Source organism: Prinia subflava, chromosome 8 (genome assembly GCF_021018805.1).
Source record: "Prinia subflava isolate CZ2003 ecotype Zambia chromosome 8, Cam_Psub_1.2, whole genome shotgun sequence".
Taxonomy (NCBI): Eukaryota; Metazoa; Chordata; class Aves; order Passeriformes; family Cisticolidae; genus Prinia; species Prinia subflava.
In genome coordinates this window covers 1195471-1216384 of record NC_086254.1, presented here as the reverse complement: position 1 = coordinate 1216384, position 20914 = coordinate 1195471, and the positions used below count along the sequence as shown (strand labels likewise).

General features: G+C 51.1%; 1 protein-coding gene across 5 annotated transcripts in view; it reads right to left on the bottom strand.

Annotated features, from left to right (window-relative positions):
• Positions 1-493: 493 nt before the first annotated feature.
• CALN1 (calneuron 1) overlaps positions 494-20914 on the bottom strand; it is a 140097-nt gene continuing 119676 nt past the window's right edge. For 4 of the 5 annotated variants that reach the window (XM_063402365.1, XM_063402366.1, XM_063402368.1 and 1 more), the window contains 2 exons: positions 13824-13977; positions 494-7218 (listed from right to left, as the gene is read on the bottom strand). In XM_063402365.1, coding sequence (XP_063258435.1) covers positions 7091-7218; positions 13824-13977 — 282 coding nt within the window. In that variant the 3' untranslated portion in view covers positions 494-7090. Of the gene's footprint in view, positions 7219-13823; positions 13978-17415; positions 17552-20914 lie in introns of those variants that run through there. The other variant, XM_063402369.1, reaches the window with a different exon arrangement.

The window sequence follows — 20914 nt, the reverse complement described above, 5'->3', positions numbered from 1 at the left end:
GGCTCCCCAGGACACCTGAGTGCAGTTAATCCTCACACAGCAGTGCTCAGGCCTTGGCAGTACCAGAGTCAGGATTACAGCTGTGCTCAACATCCTCCTCCCAGCAGTAACAGTGCCCCAAGCCCACCCGAGCTCAGGGATCAGCCTCTGGCTCTCTGGGAGGGATAAAAAAGGGCTTTTTAAGCAAGTGCTGACCTCTCTCTCTGAGATCTGACCAGTTGTGGCTTTGCCTTCCAGAGAAGTTCAATCCCTCTCTTTGGCTTCCTGTGCATCTGGAGTTGCTGATCCCATTTCTCCAGCCAGGAGCTCCTTCTGTAGTAACAGGCTTTTAAATATGTAAATCTATTTTCAAAGCAAAATAACCTCCCCCAAATGTTCATGTATCTCTCAGAAGAAATAAAGGGTCTCTGTCCTAATATTTTATGCAAATCTTGCTTTTGCTCTTGTACTCAGGCATGAATAAATATCAGTGCTTCAAAAGAGGAAAAAAAGCTTCATCAAAAGAAAAAAACCTTTATTTCTATTGCATAAATAATGGTAAAATTAAAATATTTTTATACAGATTATATATTTACAGTAGAGTTTGGTTAGAGGGAACAGCTGATACATATGGCATTCAGTTTTCCTTTATACACTCCTTTATACACTCAGATAACTTGCAATAACATAGGATTTATTTCAGTTGCATGCCCAGTTAATTTATATTAATATTTACAGTATTTTGTACAAAGGTTTTTTTGTCTGACTTTTTTTTTACTACTATGCTGCTGACTTTGTGAATTTTTGTCTTTAATTAAAAAGCCATGTCTTTCGTTAATGAGCCAAAAAAACCTGGTGAGTTTACAAATGAACAGTAAATGGCTGGAAAACATGAGATGGTGACAAAAGGGACACACAGGGATTAGTGGAGAACTTCCTAGAGATGAATCAGGAGGCACTGATTCCTTAGATCCTCCTATGGATTAAATGGCAACAGGTCCTGGGTTTACTCCACATGAAGCCAATTAACTCTAATGAGTTATTTCTGATTGACCCGGGGGCCCAGGAGTGAGCTGCTCTCACTTCCTCCCCCAGTCCAGATAAATCTGATGCAACAAGAGCTGGAGGAGCTTTGGCTGCCCTGGAAGGGATGCTCAGGAATGCCCCATCCTCAGGCTGCTGCTTCCTGCGGGAATAGAGGCAGGAATTTGGGGATTGATGTCAACAGCATCTCCTGCGCCCTTTGCAATTCCCCAGGAGGGACAGGACGTGCCCAAGTGCTGGTGGCACCAGACAGGGGCTCCTGGAGCCACCTCAGAGCTTCTCAAGGTGTCCTGGTTGGCTGATGGAGACACAGGACCAGCTGGGAAAGGACAGCTGGAACAGGGACCTCACCTAAAGAGGGGCAAATCCAGCTGCTGGTTTGGGATGCTGGCAAAGACAGGCCAGGAGCAGCTGAGGAAATGGGTGGGAAATGGCCATTTCATTTAGCAATGGTTTTCAAGGCTACAAAGTATTTTGGTGTGTCTTGACAGAGAATTAAAAAAAACCCTTGTGGTACTTGCATTATCAAATTGTCAAGTACTGAGCTCTAGATCCAGGGAATTTCTTCTTTCTCCTTTCTCCTTCTTCTGGGGCTGCAATTATTTCATGGTGAAGATGCCAAATTACAGCAGTTTTCCAGACTTTTGCCACTGGAAAGGTGTAAGTGGAGCACACTTCCAATTAAAATGGTGTTAGATTTTCTGCCCACCTTGCTCTTGGTGAAGCTTCTGCACTTCCTAGAGCTGCCTAAAATGTCCTTCTTGAACTGGAGAAATACAGACCCCATCCTTATAAGCAGCAAACAACAGAAAGAGATGGAAATATTGTGAAACTTTTTCTGCATTAAATTCCTGGGAAGGGAACAGGTTTTAAGTGATGCCAGGGAAATGTAATTGCACTGTCAGAGCACAGGAGGGTAAAATAATAGATTGAAACCCAGCAAGTTCTGTACATCTTCATCAGTGGAATGGAAGCGTGATTCAGAGCCAAGAAAAAAAGACACTTCATCAGATTCTCATTTTAGAAGAGTTGGTTTTTCTCCTTTCAAACTCTCATCCATAAAGCAGGAACTAAATCATGGATTACAGGGGTGGGTAAAATAAGGAACTTCATTCTTGGAGATTTTAATGTAATTCCTCCCACTGCTTCTCCCCTCGCTGATCCAGGGTGATGGGGGCTGTGCTCCTGTCACCTCGGGGTGGTGACAGCCCTGGCAGCTCCCAGCACGTGCAGGGGACGAGTTTTCCATGGGAAAAGCTGAGAGTCCCCCTCCTTGTCCCAGGGCCCCTGGTGAGAATGGAGCCCCTCCCAGGAGATGTTTCACTCCTCTGCAACAGGCAGGAGAATGCAGAGTGGGGTTTGGGACACAATATTGCTATGCTTCAATGCAAGAAAGGACCAGTGGGTACTTGGCTCATCCAAAGAGATTTCAGCCATCTAGAGTGGCAGCCTTGGGAATGTTTTCTACCTTGGCTTGCTTTCCTTGCTTCCTACCCTAGTCCTGGATTTAAAACCCCTCTTTACTCAGCCCAGCTTAAAAAACATGGTATCCAAGCTGCTGGAATAAAAGGAACCGACATCCAGCCCTTCCAGTACACATGTCCAGCAGGTGAAACCTCTGGATAACCGGGATGGAATCTCTCAAATGAACCGGATTACACCCAGATATTCAGCTCTGGCTCACCAGGGAGCAGGGACAGGAGCTGGGGGTCCTCCTCCCTCCCACCCTCCTGCTCTCCCTGGACCTGGGGTCTGTGATCAGTGTCCCAGGTGCTGACAGTGACTGGGGGATACAGGGGTGCCCATCAAGCAGGAAGAAGGATTATTTTGTGAACTCTCTTTAATTCCCTATCACCTCCCACAGCATGAGGACCACAGTCCTAACAAATCCAAGCCTTCCTAATTTAAATCTTTCAATTATGTTGACGTTGCTTCTGATCAGAAATTCCTCCTCAGTGGAGCCCTCCTGGAGGGGCCAGGCTCCCGTGGGTGGCACCAGAGGTGACACACCTCCCGGATTTCACTGGCTGTGAGCAGGGTCAGGCTCTCCAGGGCCACAGCACCACCATCAAGGAATGTCCTGAGTTGGAAGGGACCCACAAGGACCTCAAGTGCAGCTCCTGGCTATGCACAGGACAAAGCCACTGCCCCTGTCCTGCCTGGACACTCCCCAGCTGTGGTTTCCTCATGGCTGCCCTAAAGAAATGGCTTTGGCTCTGACAGGTGAGCAGTGTTCCTTCAGCAGCTTTTGCTGGAATTCCCTTCCCATGGCCTCCAAATTCTTTCAGCATCGGAGAGGCTGCTGTTCCTTCTGCTGTCTTGTCCCAGGAGCAGGGAATCAGGACCACTGCTAAAGCCAGTGGCTGAAGCCAAGGTCAAGTGGTAATGGGGGTACAGCCTTGCAGGAGCAGGAACTCAAAGCCTCCCACCAGAGCTTGATCCCCCCATGGAGAACCTTCCCAAAGTGTTCTCAGCAAGCCCAGGACAGGCAGTGCTCAGGCTGACTGGATTTCACTCCCTCCTGAATTAAAACAAAGGGCTGAAATCATCATGATCCTCTCGAAGCCTTCCCTGCACGTCAATCCCCTTAATTGCACACAGTTTTTTGTGGCCAAGCCAATGGAGTTGCTCACGAATTCCCAATAATTTCCTAATCCATGAAAAGCCCCTGTCCCACTGCTGGAACCTGTTTGCCCATCCCTGGAAGTCTGGGATGGTGTGTGCTCTGCCACAGTGGCACCCATGTCACGAACAGCCAGGGTTGCCATGGCAATCTCCTGTTCCTCCAGAACTGCAGGGCTGAAAAGACACTTCAATCCTCCTGGAACTGGCAAGAGCAGAAGTTTAGAGCTTTTTCTGACAGCTCTGCTGCAGTCTGGGTATTTTTTAAAGTATGTTAATTAGCACTTAAATAGGGTTTTTTTCCCTTAAAGTATGGGATGTGGGGTTTTTATTTTTATGTCTTTGATTCTTCTGCTTTCTCCCCCCTCAGCTTTTGCCATCAGGTTCCAATCAGAATTTTACTGCTCTATTTTTACCTCCTGTCTGTAAAAGCAGCAAAAAGCCCTATTTTCCCCCTCCTGTGTAGAAGAAAAAAAAAAAAAAAAAAAGGGAGATAAATGGATGTTACATAAATGGAGCCAGGGAGGGAGGTAGGAGACATCCAGTGCTGCTGGATGAGAAGTTTGTGGGGAAGGAAAGGATGGAATATCTTGGCCTGATCCATCCTGCATTGTCAGGAACCACTGATTAAAGAAGGGATCTCTTCACAATGCCTGGAGATGGAGGAAGGCTGCTCTAGGAAGGGAAAGGAGACCTCTGGCAAGACATGACCCTGTTTCATAATGGAAAAGTGAGGTTCCCTACAAAAAATCACACCCTGAAGCCCCCAAAATCCTGTACCCAGTAAAATCAGTGGGGAGTTGTGCAATGAACTCTACTGACACCAGGCTATGGCTTTTACCAATATACTCATTATAGGTTTGGTTTTACAAATGGAGCTGCGAGGGGAAGGGTTGGGCTGGAGAGTGGCTGTATTTACAAGGGTTTATGGGGCATGCAGGATGGAATTCTGGAACATTCCAGAAAGCTTCAAGGAACACAGACAATCATTGTCCATGAGATGCTGCTGGGCCTGCAGTCTGCTGGGGGTTTGTGGCCCATGGGTGAGGAAATGTGGGAAAATGCCTGGTTTGGGGTTGTGTGTTTGGGGTTGTGGGTTTGGGGTTGTGAGTTTGGGGTTGTGGGTTTGGGGTTGTGGGTTTGGGGTCAGTGGAGGCACTGCTCTGCCCCGTGCTCCCCCCATCCCTCCCCTCCACCTCCATCTGCCCACACTCACTCCAGCACAATCCCAGGGACAAAATGAGTATTCCTTGGTGGCAAGGAACATTTAGACTTTATTCCCCACAGCTGCCACCTTTCCACAGACCCCTGAGACCTAAAAGTGGGGATGAGTTTCCTTAAAATGATCTCCAATCTCATTATCTGCAATACCCAGCACAGAAAATGTGTCTGGGCTCCCCAGCACTGGGAATCCCACACCAGAATATCCCACAGATATTCTGCTGCTGCCCTGTAGCAAATGGAAATCTCCCCATCTTCTGGGAGACAGAATCATTTTTTAAATGGAACATTCTGCAGTTCACCTCTATTGGTCACAGCAGAACAGAAATGCAGGAAATGTGTGTTTGGGAAAGGCAGAAAAAAACAACTCAGCTGCTTTGGAAAAGGTGTTGTCTTTGGGATGGAGGGGACACCAGGAAAACGGCAGGAAAAGGTGGAGGTGGGAGACTGAGGCACCTAAAAGTGACTGGAGTTTAAAGGGGTGGTGGGAGACAGGACAATGATCAGCAGATTTTTAAATTAGGCTGTGAAAAATACAGGTACACGTTGTCACTCAGACTGGTAGAAAAGAAAGAGCTGGAATGAGTGTTGGGGATGGATCCAGTGTAAGTCAATGGCTGCAGTGTGCGATGAGGGAGGCTGTTCAACCCCTAGGAGAGCCATCGTGCCCCTCCTGTGGCACAGGGAACACTTGCCTCCACTTCCAGGAGCAACACCTCAGTTCCTGGGTGTGCCTGGAGCTCTCCCAGCACAGCCACCCCACCCCAACACCTGAGTGCCTCCACGGAACTCCCTTGGAGCACTCCGTGATCACCAGCTGGGAAACCCCTCCCAGCATGGCAGGGATCACCCCTGGGTGGGGCACCCAGGGGCACAGTTCATCCAAAGGGAAATGCATGGATTTGTGCCAAGTTCCAAAAGAAAAACACCTTCCCAAGTAATCCTGGCTCCTTGCACTTCCCATGTGGTGCCCCTGCTCTCCATCATTCCATCTTCTCCTTGCTGCTCCTCAAAATGCGTTCCAGGAAAACCACCCGAGGCTCCCTGGATCTGGAAGTCTGATACACTTCAAACACACGAGAGTGGGCTCAGGTTTGGTTCTTTCTTCTCCTGCTGTGCTCGGCTTTTCCGATGGCCCCCTTTGGAGCCCATGGGATGGGGGTAGTGGGATGGATCCTGGGAGGGAATGGAGGAGTTGGCTGGTCAAATCCACACTTTACCATGTGGGTGAAAATAAAACCTCCCCCACAGGATGATGCCTGCCATGGAGGTTTCACTGCGGATCATAACCAGGCCACATGAAATGGAATAAATTAAAATTGTGCAGGCAAGGAGAGAGGAGGAAAGCTTGGGAAGAGCTTCCCTCAGGATTTTCACCTGGGAAAAAATTCTTGAAGATCAATAAAGAAGAAGGAGGATAAAACTGCTGGAGAGGAGATGTTGAATATGCAGAGAGGCCCGAGGAGAGGGAAGTTTAGCTGGCGCTGGTGGTGGCAGAGTCCCTTGGAAGACTTTGCACAAGTTCAGCAATGCCCAGGTGGGAAAACAAGGGGTGCTCCTCAAGCCCTGATTCATAGTCAGAAAAAATTGGCCAACAGACTCCTGCTATCCCACAGTCTTGTGTCAAAGGTGGAGTTGATGAAGCAAAAAATAGACATTTTGTATGGTGCTGGCGAATTCTCCCCTTTTTTTCCTCAGAAAATACTGTACAAGGATGCTCTAGCTCCCCTCTAATGCCGTAAACTCCATGGCATGGTCATAAGGGAAAAGGAAAGTGAAGCTGGAACACGTGGAATGAAAGGAACAGGACTTGCTTGTGGCAATGCTACCATCAACTTCCTGGGAATGTGGGCCCGGCGGGAGCTCCATGGGATAGTCAGTGGGCCCTGGAGTAAGGACAAGTCATGAGGCTGAGCCCCCTCCACACCGCAGAGCGCCGCATCCAAGTCTCCTCCGCGTTGCCATTGCTGTTTCGAAGCAATAATTCGGGACTCCTGGATATGGGATTATTGCATTAGGAAACAAAACCTTTAAAGCATTAGAACAGCCCTTTGATGTCCCTGCCAAAAGGATGTGGTTGGTTCACAGGACACGCTGCTGGCTCGGGCTCCTGCTGCAGGCGCCGGCTGTGCCCGCGTGTCGGTGCCGTGGGATCGGGAGCTCTCCCGGGGTGCGCATGCATGGCCGCCCTCCCGCTGCCAGGACCGCTGCCAGCCGTGCCGCGCTACTCCATGCCGCTGCGCAGGATCTGGTTGGCCGCGATCAGCATCACGCTGATGATGAAGGCCATGGCAAAGGCGCAGATGAGGCTCTTGCGCACGCACGTCTGGCGGTTCTGCTTCTGGGCGTGCACTGCGGGGACAAGGGCAGCGGTCAGACAGGGCAGTGGTTGTGTTCCCTCCTGGAGCAGCTCAGGAATGCTCCTGGGCTCTCACTAGAACCCTCCTATCCTCACTGTCACCTCTCCCTGCTGGGACATTCCCAAACAACCCACCCAACCTTCCAGGACTTCCAAACCAGCCCATCCCAGTCCTTCCTAACCCTTCAGGAACTCTTCTCCTTCATCACAGCTTTTAATCCCTTTAAATGCTCACAGGCATATTTGAGGTTAGCTGTGTATTTCTTTTAAGCTCTTTGTGAAGTTGGAATTGCAGAATGGGTTGGGCTGGGTTGGAAGGGAAGGGATCTCAAAGCTCATCTTTGTCCCATGGGCAGTGACACCTTCCACTATCCCAGGGTGTCCAAACCCCATCCAACCTGGCCTTAGACACTGCCAGGGATCCAGGGGCAGCCACAGCTGCTCTGGGCACCCTGTGCTAGGGCCTGCCCACCCTCCCAAGAAACATTTTCTTCCCACTCTCTGACCTAAACTTCCACTCTTTCAGTTTGAACTAAGTTGTCTCTGAAGTTCTTTAACAGCAATTATCGACCTTGTGTGCATCCCTCCGACTCATCCAGGTCAACTGGGAATGAGTGGAAAATCAAGAAGTGCTCCCTCATGACACTCAGGCTCCCATTGTGACAATTCCCAGGAGTATCCATGGTACACGAGTCACTTTTCTAAACTGTTTTAGCTTTTCTGTGCTTAAGCCAAATCAGATTTATTAAGAACCTTTCCAAGTGATTGCTTGCAGAATAATTGTCAAAAGAGGTGAGAGCAGCAATTAAAAACCAGTTAGAGTTGGGATTTTTAGCACTTGTTTTCTTTAATTTTACTTTTTGCTAAGCTCATCAGTGAGAATTCATGCTGTGACTTAATAAAGCCAGTTCATGACTCCATCTTGGTGTCCCCACATCTGAATGTCAGAACCACGTGTGGTATTGGGGTACTGTGGGGATTTGTCTGCAAAGGGTTTGAAGGTTCCCCCAGGCAATCCTAGGGTGGTTATGGCTGAACAGCCCAATTATCACCCCAGCACCACCACCATGGTCACCACTAAACCGTGTCCTGAGTGCCACATCCACACTTCTTGGACACTTCCAGGGAGGCAGATTCCACCACTGTTGGACAACCCTTTCAGTGAAGAAATTGTTCCTGTTTTCTAACCTAAACCTCCTCTGGCCCAGCCTGAGGCTGTTCCCTCTCCTCCTGTCCCTGTTCCCTGGGAGCAGAGCCCGACCCCCCGGCTGTCCCCTCCTGTCAGGAGTTGTGCAGAGCCACAAGGTCGCCCTGAGCCTCCTTTTCTTCTGGCTGAGCTCCCTTTTCTCCTGGCTGAGCCCTTTTCCCAGCTCCCTCAGCTGCTCCTGGGCTAACAGCCCCTGCCCAGCTCTGTTCCCTTCCTTGGACACGCTCCAGCCCCTCAGGGTCTGCATTGTCCTAAGGAGCCCAGGACTGACCCCAGGACTGGGGTGTGACCACACCAGTGCCAGGTCCTGGCACAGCCTAGGTGCCATTGGCCTTTTCAGCCACTTGGACACACCTGGGCTCACCTGGGCTCAAGTCCAGCCACTGGCACCATCACCCCCAGGGCCTTTTCCAGCTGTCCAGCTCCTCTGTCCCAGCCTGGAGCATTCCATGGGGCTGTTGTGCCCCACAGAACAAGTGCAGGACCTGGCACTTGGCCTTGTTGACCCTCATCCAAGTGGCCTGTCCAGGTCAGTCAGGAACAGCCAGGAAATTACCCCACACATGATGGACAGCTCTGCCCAGCTGCTCTGGGCCTTCCTTTGCTCTTTGGGCTTGGTTTGCCCCGGGAAGGGATGTCCCTGTCACCTTTTCCTCATGGATGGTCTTGTGATGATGGGAGACTTTCAGATGGTTGACAACAACCCCCAAAACAAACCTAAAATGTACTCAAGGACAGGCTCCAGGTGCCCATGTTTGAAAAGCTGGAAAGGAGAATATTTTTAGAATACGTAGAAAAACCCCTTGTTCTGATCCAGTCTCAAACCTCATCACACAGAGAGCCCTGGATGCTGGGGTTTGAATCCCAGTTTTCTCCCCCATCACCTCCTCTGGCTGGTGTTCAGCAGTGCCTGTGCCCTGATCCCAGCTCCCAGTGGCCCCAGCTCAGTGCCAGAGGCACAGAATCCTCCCTGGGGAGGGTTGGAGCCCTCCTGCCCAGGCAGAGAATGTGTGTGAGGCCTCACTGTGTTCTGGGCAGGGAATGAAATCCCCCCTGCCAGCAGCTCCCCCTAATTCCTCTTTCTCTGCTTGCACTGCTCTGCTCCTGGATTCCTTCTCTGGCTTTTATAAACCACACAGGATCAATGCTGTTGTTCCCTGGCTTTGTGAATGGTGCCCTGGTACTTTGAAAACCTTGTTCCTGCCCAGCTGTAGTTATTTTTTATGTATTGTTCTATTATTTCTGTATTTTGAAAGCACTCCCAGGCAGCAGAGAAATCACTGACACCACCAGCACTGCTGTCAGGGTGGGGCTGGTGATGGGAACAGCAGCCCAAGGCTGGGAAGGGTTTATTGGGATAACAAACTCACCTCTTCAGAGGAAAAAGAGTAAAACATGTTTGGGGTTTTTGTAGAAATGTTCCTGAATTGAACAACTTCTTGAGGGTTCTATTATAAAACAGAGTCTGAAGGCAGCAGGACGCAGGGAAGTCCCATTTACTGTTCTTTACCCACTCAAAGGACACCAAACATCCAAATTACCTACAAATAACCCCAGGGGAAAGGGGAACATCTGTGGAGAGGCTGAAGGCCCAGCCAGGCCCTCTTGCTGTTGGTTGGGAATTCCTCCAGCAAGGAGATGGGAATCAGCACTGCCCTGTTCCCTTGAAATCCACAGGGAGACAGAGGAGCTGGAATTCCTGATGTCCTGATTCCTGGAATTCTTCCCTATGTGCTGTCCTCTTGAACATGAAGCTCCCTTTCACCACCCCTGCTTACTGGGGAGGGTTTGCCCTCAGATCTCTCCTTTCCCTAAATCCATAATCTTTGAGCATGGAATCTGCTCTTCCTACTGGTTCCCACAGCTGGCATTGTCCCAGGGCTGGATGCCAACATTTGGGTGGCAGTGGGAGCTTTTGCCACCCATGGGACACGCCGGGGTTGGATGTGGAGCTGGGTCATTGGACATGGGCAGAGCCTGAGGCTCCTCTGGAAAAACCCTCAACCCTTCTTATGGGGAAGAGCAACCCAGAGGTTTCCAACATCCATCAGACCTCATAAGGCAAAGGCAAATCAAGACTGGGTCGTTCTTCATCTTCTCAACCCTCCCAGGACTGGCTGGTGAGGACAACCCCCTCACTGGCACAGACCTCTGCCCCCAGAACTCCTCCAGCAGGCCCTGGGGTTAATGGGGCCAGGCTGTTTCCAGGTCCCGATGCCCACGGTGGGTTTGGGATGTGCTCCCAGCACTGGGAGCCTTCTCTCCTGCAGGAAAACAGCTCCTCACAAGGAAAGCAGCAGTGTATTTATAGTGGCCCTGTCCCAGCCCTGCCAAAGGTGAGTGATGGTGGCTTGCTCTGGCTGCCTGGAGTTATTTTTGGTTTAACAGGTCAGTTTGTCATTCTCAAGCCAAGCTGAGCAGGATGGGGCAGGGAGGAGCTGCTGCCTGCATCCCGTGGATTTGAGGGTCATGGTTGAGGGTGGAACTGCCCTGGCAAGCAGCACCAGTCCTGTAACCACCCCTGTGCCACCAGCTCTGTGTCCTGAGTGTTGGATCAAGGGAACTGCCAGGGAAAGGCTGCTGGACTGTAAATCGTTGGGAGCACAGTGTTGCTGCAAATTGTCCTTTCCCTGTGTCCCATGAAATCACACAGCATTCACAGTCCTGAGCACTGATAAAAACAGAGATAAAGCTGACACAACTGTGCCTCTGCCCTGAGTGTGTCCTTCCCCTAGAGGTGACATCCTGCAAATGACTTCAATGCTCAGAGAGAGCTGAGGAAACCCTTGACTCGGCCCTGACTACAATACAAATATTTAATTTTGGGTAAACTGTGTGATGAGAGGTGCAAGGTCTGTCGTCCACATTGATACTGAAGAATATTCCATGGTCATCAAGACCTCGTTATCACATAATGGCATAACTGTATGACAGACATTTCATGGGTTTGTACTGACGGTGATATCACCTGTACAATGCCCTTCAGCACCTGAGCCAGCTCACCCAGGTGTGCAGAAGGGGGATGTCCAGTGTGGAAAATGGGAATGTCCAATGTGGAGAAGGAGAATGTCCAATGTGGAGAAGGGGGATATCTCTGCCCACAGCAGGAGAAGGGTTTGTGGCCAGTCTGGGATCCAAGAACACACCCAGAGGTGACACTGAGTGGAGATCCCCCCCTCACCAAGGTACTCCTGAAAGTCTCTGCTGTGTCTGCTCCCTCAGGAGAACCCCAAATCTCAGTGAGAACCACTAGGGCTGATCTTGGCTTCATTCCTCCCCAGGATTAAAGGACCTTCAGTGGGGTGCATGACACATTAAATGTAGATGGGAGTTGAAAGAAATATTTGAATTGCTGTTTGAGGAGTTGAACTAAGAAAGGAAGTTCTTTTAAGGTGCAATTCATCTCATCCCAAGCTAGCACCTAAATGAAACTCAAGGAATTCCAGCCAGAAAGCATCTCCTTCAGTGCACTAATTAGAAGTGAGTGACCCCCAGGGACACACCCCAGGACAGCTGTCCCTTAGTGCCACAATCCATGACATGTAATTCCTGCTATTGGGTCCTGTAGGGATCCTAGTGTTTGAGAACTGGGAACTCTGAGGGCACTGGTGGGTCATTCCTGGCCAGCCTGGAGAGCTGCAGGGACACAACCCAATCTTTCCTGGCAGAAATGCTCCTGTCAGAGCTGTCACAGACCAGAACTGTCCCCTTCCACTGGGACCTGGAGCAAAACTTTGCCCGTTGTTGACAGTTCAGCTGATCTTTATTCCCTGCTGGATTTGTGTGTGTTCCCATCATCTAAAAAAGGGTCTGTTTTGCTTCTAGGTTCTGCCTGGCACCAGCAATGCCAAAACATCCCACGAGAAAAGCTGTTCCTGCTGCACTTTTGGAAACTGGAGCTTCCAAAATGAGATGCTGAGCATCTGGGACCCAGATTTTTTCTGGGATGGTTCAGCCAAGCTCCCCAAACCCTGCAGCAGTGACAGCTGGCTCCTGTCCCCAGGGATCAGCAGGTCAGTGGGCACCAACAGCTCCAGGCAAGGAAGAAACAGCTCTTCCTCCCTGCTGCTCTCCAGGAGGAGCACAAAAATTGTTGCTTAGCCTGATTCAGAGAGTGCTGCTGCTGCCTCCCTTCTGCAGGTTTTTTAAAATTCAGCTGTGCTCCTCTAGCTTCTCTGCAGTGTTTAACAGAGGTGAGGGTGAGAATGGAGCTGCTGCATCATCAGCCAGGCCAAGGACTGAGCTGTATCTTCATCCTCTGCTTTGTGTCTCTGCCTGGTGCCCTTTCAGAGCTGCTTGAGCCCACAGAATGTCAGAATTCCCCCTAAATGATCTGCATAAAGTGGGATGGCTGGGTGGGAAACACAGTGGCTCTAGCAGGGCACAAACTCTGAGCTTCTCTGTTCTATTTCCCTGGGCTCTTCTGCACTTGAGATGATTTCATGGAATCATAGAACAGTTTGGGCTGGAAGGGAACTTAAAAGCAATCTCATTCCATGGCAGGGACACCTTCCACTGTCCCAGGCTGCTCCCAGCCCCATTCAACCTGGCCTTGGACACTGCCAGGGATCCAGGGGCAGCCACAGGTTGGATAACAAGGACCTGCTTGGTTGTTCCAAGCAGCAATACTTCAGAGCAGCATGACTTCCTCTGGCCAAGGAAATGAAAATGCTTCTTCTGAGGTGACTCAAAATGGGGAATATCTGTGCCAGTGTCAGCTGTGCCCAAGTACAAAACCCACTGTAGATCCCAGTGTCTGATCCTCATTCCTGATCCCCTGTGCCTCTGCTGAGGGAAGGAAGTGTTTCCCCTTCTCTGGCTGCCTCCAAGCACTGCTCAGCTCTTGACTTCTCACTCTCAAGTGTTGAGAGGAGCTGTGCTGGCTGGGGCAGGTCCTGACAGCTCACAGCAAAAGATGCCCAGGGCAGCAGGGCATAGGTGCACCACCACTGCTCACTGCTGGTATGACCGAGGAGAGGACTCATCCCAGCTGTTCCCTGGGAGCCTTTTTGGGATTTGGAAGAGCCCAACACAGCTTGGTTGGGTCTTCCAGTGCCAGTAAAGCCTTTCCATGGTGGGATGAGGGAAATAAAGGTGTTTCTGTAGGGAAATTCAGCCTGACTTAGACACTCACCTCAGCACATCCCTCTGCCTGCATCCCACCAGAGAGAGGGGAAAGCCCCAGTGCTTCATCCTTGTTCCTGGAAAAGGATCAGCTTTGCTGAGGGACAGAAGAAGTCTGAGGGCAGCTGTTGAGCTCTCTGTGTGTCCTTGCCCCTCACTTCAAAATAACTCCCTGCCAACCCCATGCACCCTGGTCCTGGATCAGAGCGAGTTTTACAAACACAGAAGAGGATAACTGAACAGAAACCCAGGGGCTTCCTCTCTCACCTTCAAACTCCGTCTGGCAGTTGCCAGAGTTCTCATTCAAGCTCTCCTCCTCGTTGATGATGATGTTCTCAATGTCCTTCATGGTGAGGTGGTCGCGGAAGGCGTGGTACAAGATGTGCTTCAGCTCCTCCAGCGTTATCCTCTGCATGTCAAACTGTGGGAGACAGCCCAGTTACACCCAGGGATGGGGCTCCGAGGAAAGCAGGCATGAGGGCAATGCCACAATCCCCAGCTTGTGTTCTATCAGCCTCATTTCAACACCCTGGTGTGGGTTTTTGCACTTTGGGGTTGGTTCCCCTCTAACTGTGAGTGCTGTAAGTGGGTGCTGCCCCTGCCAGCTCCCTTGGCACTGATGGAGCAGCAGAGAAATGCATCCCTGTGCCAGGGACAGCCTCCCAGGCTGGACAGGCACCAATCCAGTCCATCCCAACAAAGAGAAGACCCTCAGGGATTCCCCTGGTAGCTCTCACACCTTCCATGAGCCACAACTCCTTTTTTTTACCTTCTGAATCCCCCAGTGGTGCCTGGGTGGGAAGAACAAGCAGAGCACACTTCGCTCCGAGATGCTTTTGTAGATCCAGTAGGAAATGCTGTTCTTACACCAGCCAAGTGTTAAACCCACAATTCCTGCTGAATGTGAACATTTTGCCCCAGAAGGATGTTGTGCACGTGCAGTTTGTGGTATTAATTAATCCCTGCTAACAGGGCAGCAGAGAGGACACACGCCCTGGTTGCTGTGCAGTGCCAGGGGAGCAGAGGAGCCTCTCTGAGTTTAGCAAAGAAGGATGAAAATGTTCCAAGCCACGATGAGTTTTTCTGAGTGCTGCAGAAGCCCCTCCTCTGTCCAGCTCTGTGAACTGAGGCCTTACAGCCCCAGAAGGGTTCGTGCACAGCAGTCAGGACCCTCCAGGGCTCCTCCACCCCATCCGAGCCCCCACCCATCCTCAGGATACCCAGAAAGGCCAAACCTCTCTGGCTGAATGCCCCAGTGGAGGGAGGGCAATGCCAACTCGCACCCACTTCTGCCCCTGGAGACTGGGGGTGCAGCAGGGAATTCCCATTCCTGGGGAGAGCAGGACAAACCAGGCAGGGCAGGACAAGGGGAATGGCCTCCCACTGCCAGAGGTTTGACGGGATATGGGGAGGGAATTGTTCCCTGGCAGGATGGGCAGGCCCTGGCACAGGGTGCCCAGAGCAGCTGTGGCTGCCCCTGGATCCCTGGCAGTGTCCAAGGCCAGGTTGGACATTGGGGCTTGGAGCAGCCTTGGAGCAGCAGAGGTGACCCTGCCATGGCAGAGGTGGCACTGGATGGGGCTTAAGGTCCCTCCCACCCTAAGCCTTTATGTGATTCTGATTCCCTGAAGGCAGAAATACAAAACTCACAAATTACAGCAAACCCCAGATTTGTATTGGTCTCGTTGAATTGTCCCTGAGCCAGGAAATGGAAGAGAATTCCAGCAGAGGTTGAACATCAGCCCTCATGGCATGGAATGGGGTCACCACAGGCTGAGGGACTGCTCCTTCAGGTAGGAAATGACTGTGGGGATGGAATTATGGGTTTGCCATAGGGATGGAGTCAGGAAGGGGCTCGATTTCAGGCTGGAGTTTCCCGGGATGAAGACTCCAAAGGAAAATGCAGGATGGGGTGTTGGGTGACAAATCCTTGGATTTACCCCATGCAACCAGCACTGCAGGAAGCCACCCAGGAGGGCTGGGAACCCTGGGCAGCTTCACTACCCCCTGCAAACCTCCAGCAACACCCCCAGCACTGCTGCAAGGCAACCAGAGGAATTATCCCAAATTTCCACACCTTCAGTTGCCAGGAGAAACGCTTTTTGTCATGGAACAGGATGTGAAGAGCACAGCTGCTCCCTTTTCAACATTAAAGACAGCAGAGCAGGGCTGGGGAGATTTGTTCATGCACAACAAAGCAGGATGGAAATTGGTGATTAAATCCCAGGGGGATTTGCAGCCCAGCTTTGAACGGGGCACCGAGGAGCCACTGGTGACAATGGGGCACTCACTATTTTTAGCTGAATCACTGAGGAACAGGGACAGCAGAAACACCAAACCCATCAGCCCTGCTGCTCACAGAAATGTTTTTCATCTGGACAGAGCCAGGAACTTTGTCTCTGGTCCCTGCTGTCCACTTTCCTGCACATTTCCTGCAGCAGGATTGGGATCGGTGCAGGAAGTAAGTGAAGGGAGCTGGAGAAAGTGGTGCTTCTGTGCACGCTGGATAAAAGCAGATGGATGTGTGCAAATCTGCCTGCACACACAGGGATAGATGGGAATATTGCAGGGCCCAGATTAAGCAAAGTGCAATTGTCTTCCTTCGTTAACCCCTTAGAGGATGAATGATTTTGCATCTGTGCAATGAGCAGTGGTCAGGGAAGGAAACCTCAGGCTGAGCAGGAGTGATGAGAATCCCAGGATGAGTTGGGTGGGAAGGGCCCTTAAAGTCCATCCAGTGCCACCCTCCCACTGTCCCAGGCTGCTCCAAGCCCCAGTGTCCAGCCTGGCCTTGGGGACTGCCAGGGATCCAGGGGCAGCCACAGCTGCTTTGGGCACCCTGTGCCAGGGCCTGCCCACCTCACAGGGAACAATTCTTCCCCATATCCCATCCGTCCCTGCCCTGTGGCAGTGGGAAGCCATTCCCTGTGTCCTGGTACACCAGTTCCTGCTGCAGGGTCCCTCTCTGCCTTCCCTGTGTCCCCTCCAGACTCTGGGAGGTCTCTGCACAACCTCCTCTTCCCCAGCTGCACAGCCCCAGCTCCCTCAGCCTCTCAGTTTTTGCTGCCCTCCCTCTCTCCCAGCATTGCCACTAAAAAGCCTTTGCAGAGTCTCCTGTCCTCCTGTCTCCGCTCCAGGCTACAGCACAAACACAACTGCAGGGATCAGCTCATTCTCAAATTGTGCCGGCAGTAATGACTTGAGGGGTTTGGGGTCTTCCTGTACCAGTTAAAATCCGTCTGGAGGGAAGGAATTGTTCTCTTGACAAATGCTCAACTGCTGCTGCATCTCAAATGTTATGCTAATAGAGAGAGAAATGATCTTTTTTTATTGTTTTGTTGTCATTTGTATCTTTTAGGAAGTGGAACAGCCTCAGATGGGATTCAAAACCACCCTCGTTGGCTCATAGGAGCTGGACTCAATGATCTTTGGGGGTTCCTTCCAAATCAGAACATTCTGTCAATCCGTAAATTCATGCAGTGATTTTTGGTGTCTTGGCAGGGGCACAGTCCTTGCTCCTGCTTTACTCCATGCAGGACACCAGTCCTCCCTGAGCTCTGTGTCACCCTGGCAGAGTGTCCAGGATGGCTCCAGCTCGGGGCAGGCAGGGACAAGCTCTGCTTGGGCTCCCAAGTAATTCCAATTATCCCCACTCACCAACCCAGCAATTTCCCTGATTCACTTTTCAATTACTCCGGGTTTTATTGTGGTAATGACAGGAACCAGGGAGCAACTCTTAACTTTTATTGACTCTGCGGGGAGGAAAATGGGGACTGTGGCAAGCTGGAAACTTTCTATAGGATTTATAATTAGGAGAAATCGATGGAGCTGCTTGTGAGCCTTGGAATAATTCGCTGTGAGCAGTGAAACACGAACTGTGCTGAGGCTCAGACTCCAGGTACTGCTGTGAGTGGGAGCTATGGAGAGCACCAGGGACTGGGCAGTGCAGTTCCTGAGGGACCCCTGAAGCTGGAGGATGCTGTCCCATGAGATATCTGGAAAGGAAAATTGACCTGATCCAATCCAGCCTGTAGCTCTCTTCTTGACTTAAAATTCCTGCAGGGAATGAAGCCCTACTTCAGTTCCTTGAGTCTCCCTACTTGAAATTTCCCGAATTTGTGTCTGCCTTGCTTGCAGAGCCCCATTCCCAGGTAGTTCTGTGTCCTACCTGGCCCAGGCTCCTCTGCTCTGTACAGGAATGGCCCAGTGGGGAGGGCTTGTTCCTTGAAGGAGTTAAATGCTGAAATAGCACTTCTGATCATTTCATACCAGCTCATCTTTAAAACAAAAGGGTGGGAGGCTCCTCTCTGGAACGCCATGGGGGCCTTGCTGCCCTGCAGGTGGGTGAGGCCAGGGGGACTCTGCAGTGACGGGAGCAGGGCGTCCCTGGGACCTGCAGGGTCTTTTAAAGCCACTCGGCTCAACAGGAGCTGGGACTGGCTGCTCTGGCAGGGAGGGTTTAGCTGGGAGAGCACTTAGACCCAGCTTTCCCATATAAACCACCTGGAAAGGTTAGCTGGGGCTGCTGAGGGCTCCAGGTGTTCTAGAAATTAATTCTGCAACCCCAAAAGCTTCAAAGAATCAGAGAATCATTTGGGCTGGAAAATATCCTTGAGTCCAACCATGGGCCTGACCCCAATTCCATCACTAAACCAGGCCCAAAGCACCACATCTGCAGTGACCCCAGCTGCAGCACTAAACCAGGCCCAAAACATCCTGTCCAATCTCTTGTGCTGTCAGTGCTGTCCAAGCACTGATCTCTTGCTTGGGGCAGCCCTGGACAATCCCTGGGTAACAAACAGGGCCTTTGTTTTGCCCTCAGACCTTCTGCATGCCTTGAGTAATCCCAGGGCAGATGCAGAGGGGCTCTGCCCATGCTGCCACAATGGGGATGTGACCCCAAACCCACCTGGAATCTGCAGAGCAGCTGGGCTTGGTGCAGATGTATGGATATATTTGTATGGAGAAATGTATGGTCTTATTATAGATGATTATTGTTGTTATTGTTCTTATTACTACTATTAGTTACTGTTACTGGTTGTTGTTGTTATTACACTTTATTATTGTTATTATTATTGTTGTTGTTGTTGTTACTTAGAGGGATGAAGCACCTCTCCTATGAGGAAAGGCCGGGAAAATTTGGATTGTTGAACCTGGAGAAGAGAAGGTTTGGGGTGATCTCACTGTGGCCTTCCAGGACCTGAAGAAGCCAGCAAGGAAGATGGGAAGAGACATTCCTTTGGACAAGGAGCGGAGGGACAGGACACAGGGAATGGCTTCCCACTGCCACAGGGCAGGGATGGATGGGAAGGAATTGTTCCCTGGCAGGGTGGGCAGGCCCTGGCACAGGGTGCCCAGAGCAGCTGTGGCTGCCCCGGGATCCCTGGCAGTGCCCAAGGCTAGGCTGGACACTGGGGCTTGGAGCAGCCTGGGACAGTGGGAGGTGTCCCTGCCATGGCAGGTGTTTAAAACCTTATGGTCTTAAGGTTTCTTCCAACCCAAACCACTCTGGGATATGATGATAATAAATTGTAAAGTACAAAATGTGTATACACACACACAAATATATATATATGTATAAATAGGAATATATTAAATATTTTGCAAATGTCCACCCTTCTCCAAACCCCTCCCAGTCTGCAAGAGGGAGCAGCCCTCCACCCATGGTGGATTATCCCCTCCTGCCAGGAGATAATGTGGGCACAACACAATCCCATCCTGCCCGGGGCATTCCAAGTCAAACTCCAGTTTTCCCTGACAGATACCAGTCATTCCAAACCAAGACAAGCGCACAGCCCATGGGATGATCAAGGAACATCTCTGGGATTGCCCCAGCTCTGCCAGAGGCACTGGTGTCTGTGGGTTACAAACTGCTCTGGGCTGGGTCCAAACACCCTCCTTGGCTCCCAGGGATTGGGGGCATTTTGTGGCTGTCCTGTGCAGGGCCAGGAGCGGAACTCAATGGTCCTTGGGCGTCCCTGCCCACTTGGGATATTCCATATGCTCAGTGTGGATTTGGACCATCCCTTAAAGCTGCTGGCTCCGTGACTTCTGGGACATTTGGCTCTGGGGATGGGAAATGCTGCTGGGGCTGGGCTGCAAAGAATCCGTTTTCCATCCAAGAACAAACCTGGAGTAGTAATTCGCTCCTGGAGATTAATTCCTTCTGCTGGTCTCACCCCCTGGTAAGGCTGGTCCCAGCCTTTACTAGAGCCAGACTAATTTTGGGGCAATGATTTAAGCAGGAGAGTGGGTCTTTGGCTGTGCCTCTCCACTTCCCAGCTGAGATCTAATGGTTCTTAAACTGGGCTAAGAGGAATAGGCCCCCTGACAGGCCCCACCTCCTCAGCAAACACAGCAGGGATATTAATCCTGGCCCCATTCAATTAACTTGAAATAGTTTAGTAAACCACAGAGAAGTGGTGGTTTGGTGGTTTGTTTTTTTTTTAATTAGCGAATGCTCTGAGGCTGCAGCACCACTTAACAGGCCCCAACAATTTCTGTGGTGTGGGTTTAGGGCTGCCAGGCCTCTTCCCTAGGCTGATCCTAATCAAAGGGAATCCCTAACGAGGGCTGCACCTCCCTGACCTTCCATGCCAGGCCTGGGGGAGGCCCTGGGGAAGCAAATTCCTCACACCTAATGAGGGCTAAAGTTGGGAATTCCCATTTAGCACCCACCATCTTCTGCCTCCTGCACAGATCTGGAGTTCTCACGGATTCCTGTCCGGGGGTCAATCCAGCACTGGGCTGAGGTAACACTGCTCTGACGGTGCTGTCTGCGTGTCCCTCTGCAGGCAGGGGGTTTCACCCCGAACTGTTCCCTCTTGGCTCAGGCAGTGAGAGCACAACGAGGGGGTTTGGGGCAGATCCCTGTGAGGGCTCTGCCAAAACTCCAAATATTCCGAGGGGAAAAAATCCTTCTGTGTCTGCCCCACGAAATGCTCCTCCATCAGGGGAGAGCAGGGGGCCTGCACCCCGGGGGCACCCTGTGTCTGGGAGTGCCGGAATTCCTGCCCCAGCGAGGCAGAGGTGTGAGGACACCTCTGCTGCGTGCCAGGGCCCGGGCACAGCTGCACAGACAGCAGTGACACGAATGACACCCCTGACTGCACAGGGCCATGGTGAAGGGAGGGGCAGCCACGGCCTTGCACACATCCCCTCCCCTGTCTGTTCCACCAAGCAGGCTGAGTCCTACCCTGTCGCCCTGGGTTTTCTGAGTTTTCTTAAAGCCTTCCACTTGTTCATAAGATGGAGTCAGTTCTTTGGTTTCCGTGCAATATTAAGGGTCAGTTTTTCACTTTCTCACACTTTGGAACATAAACAATCTCTCTTGGTTTTGTTCACCGTCCTTTGTTTAC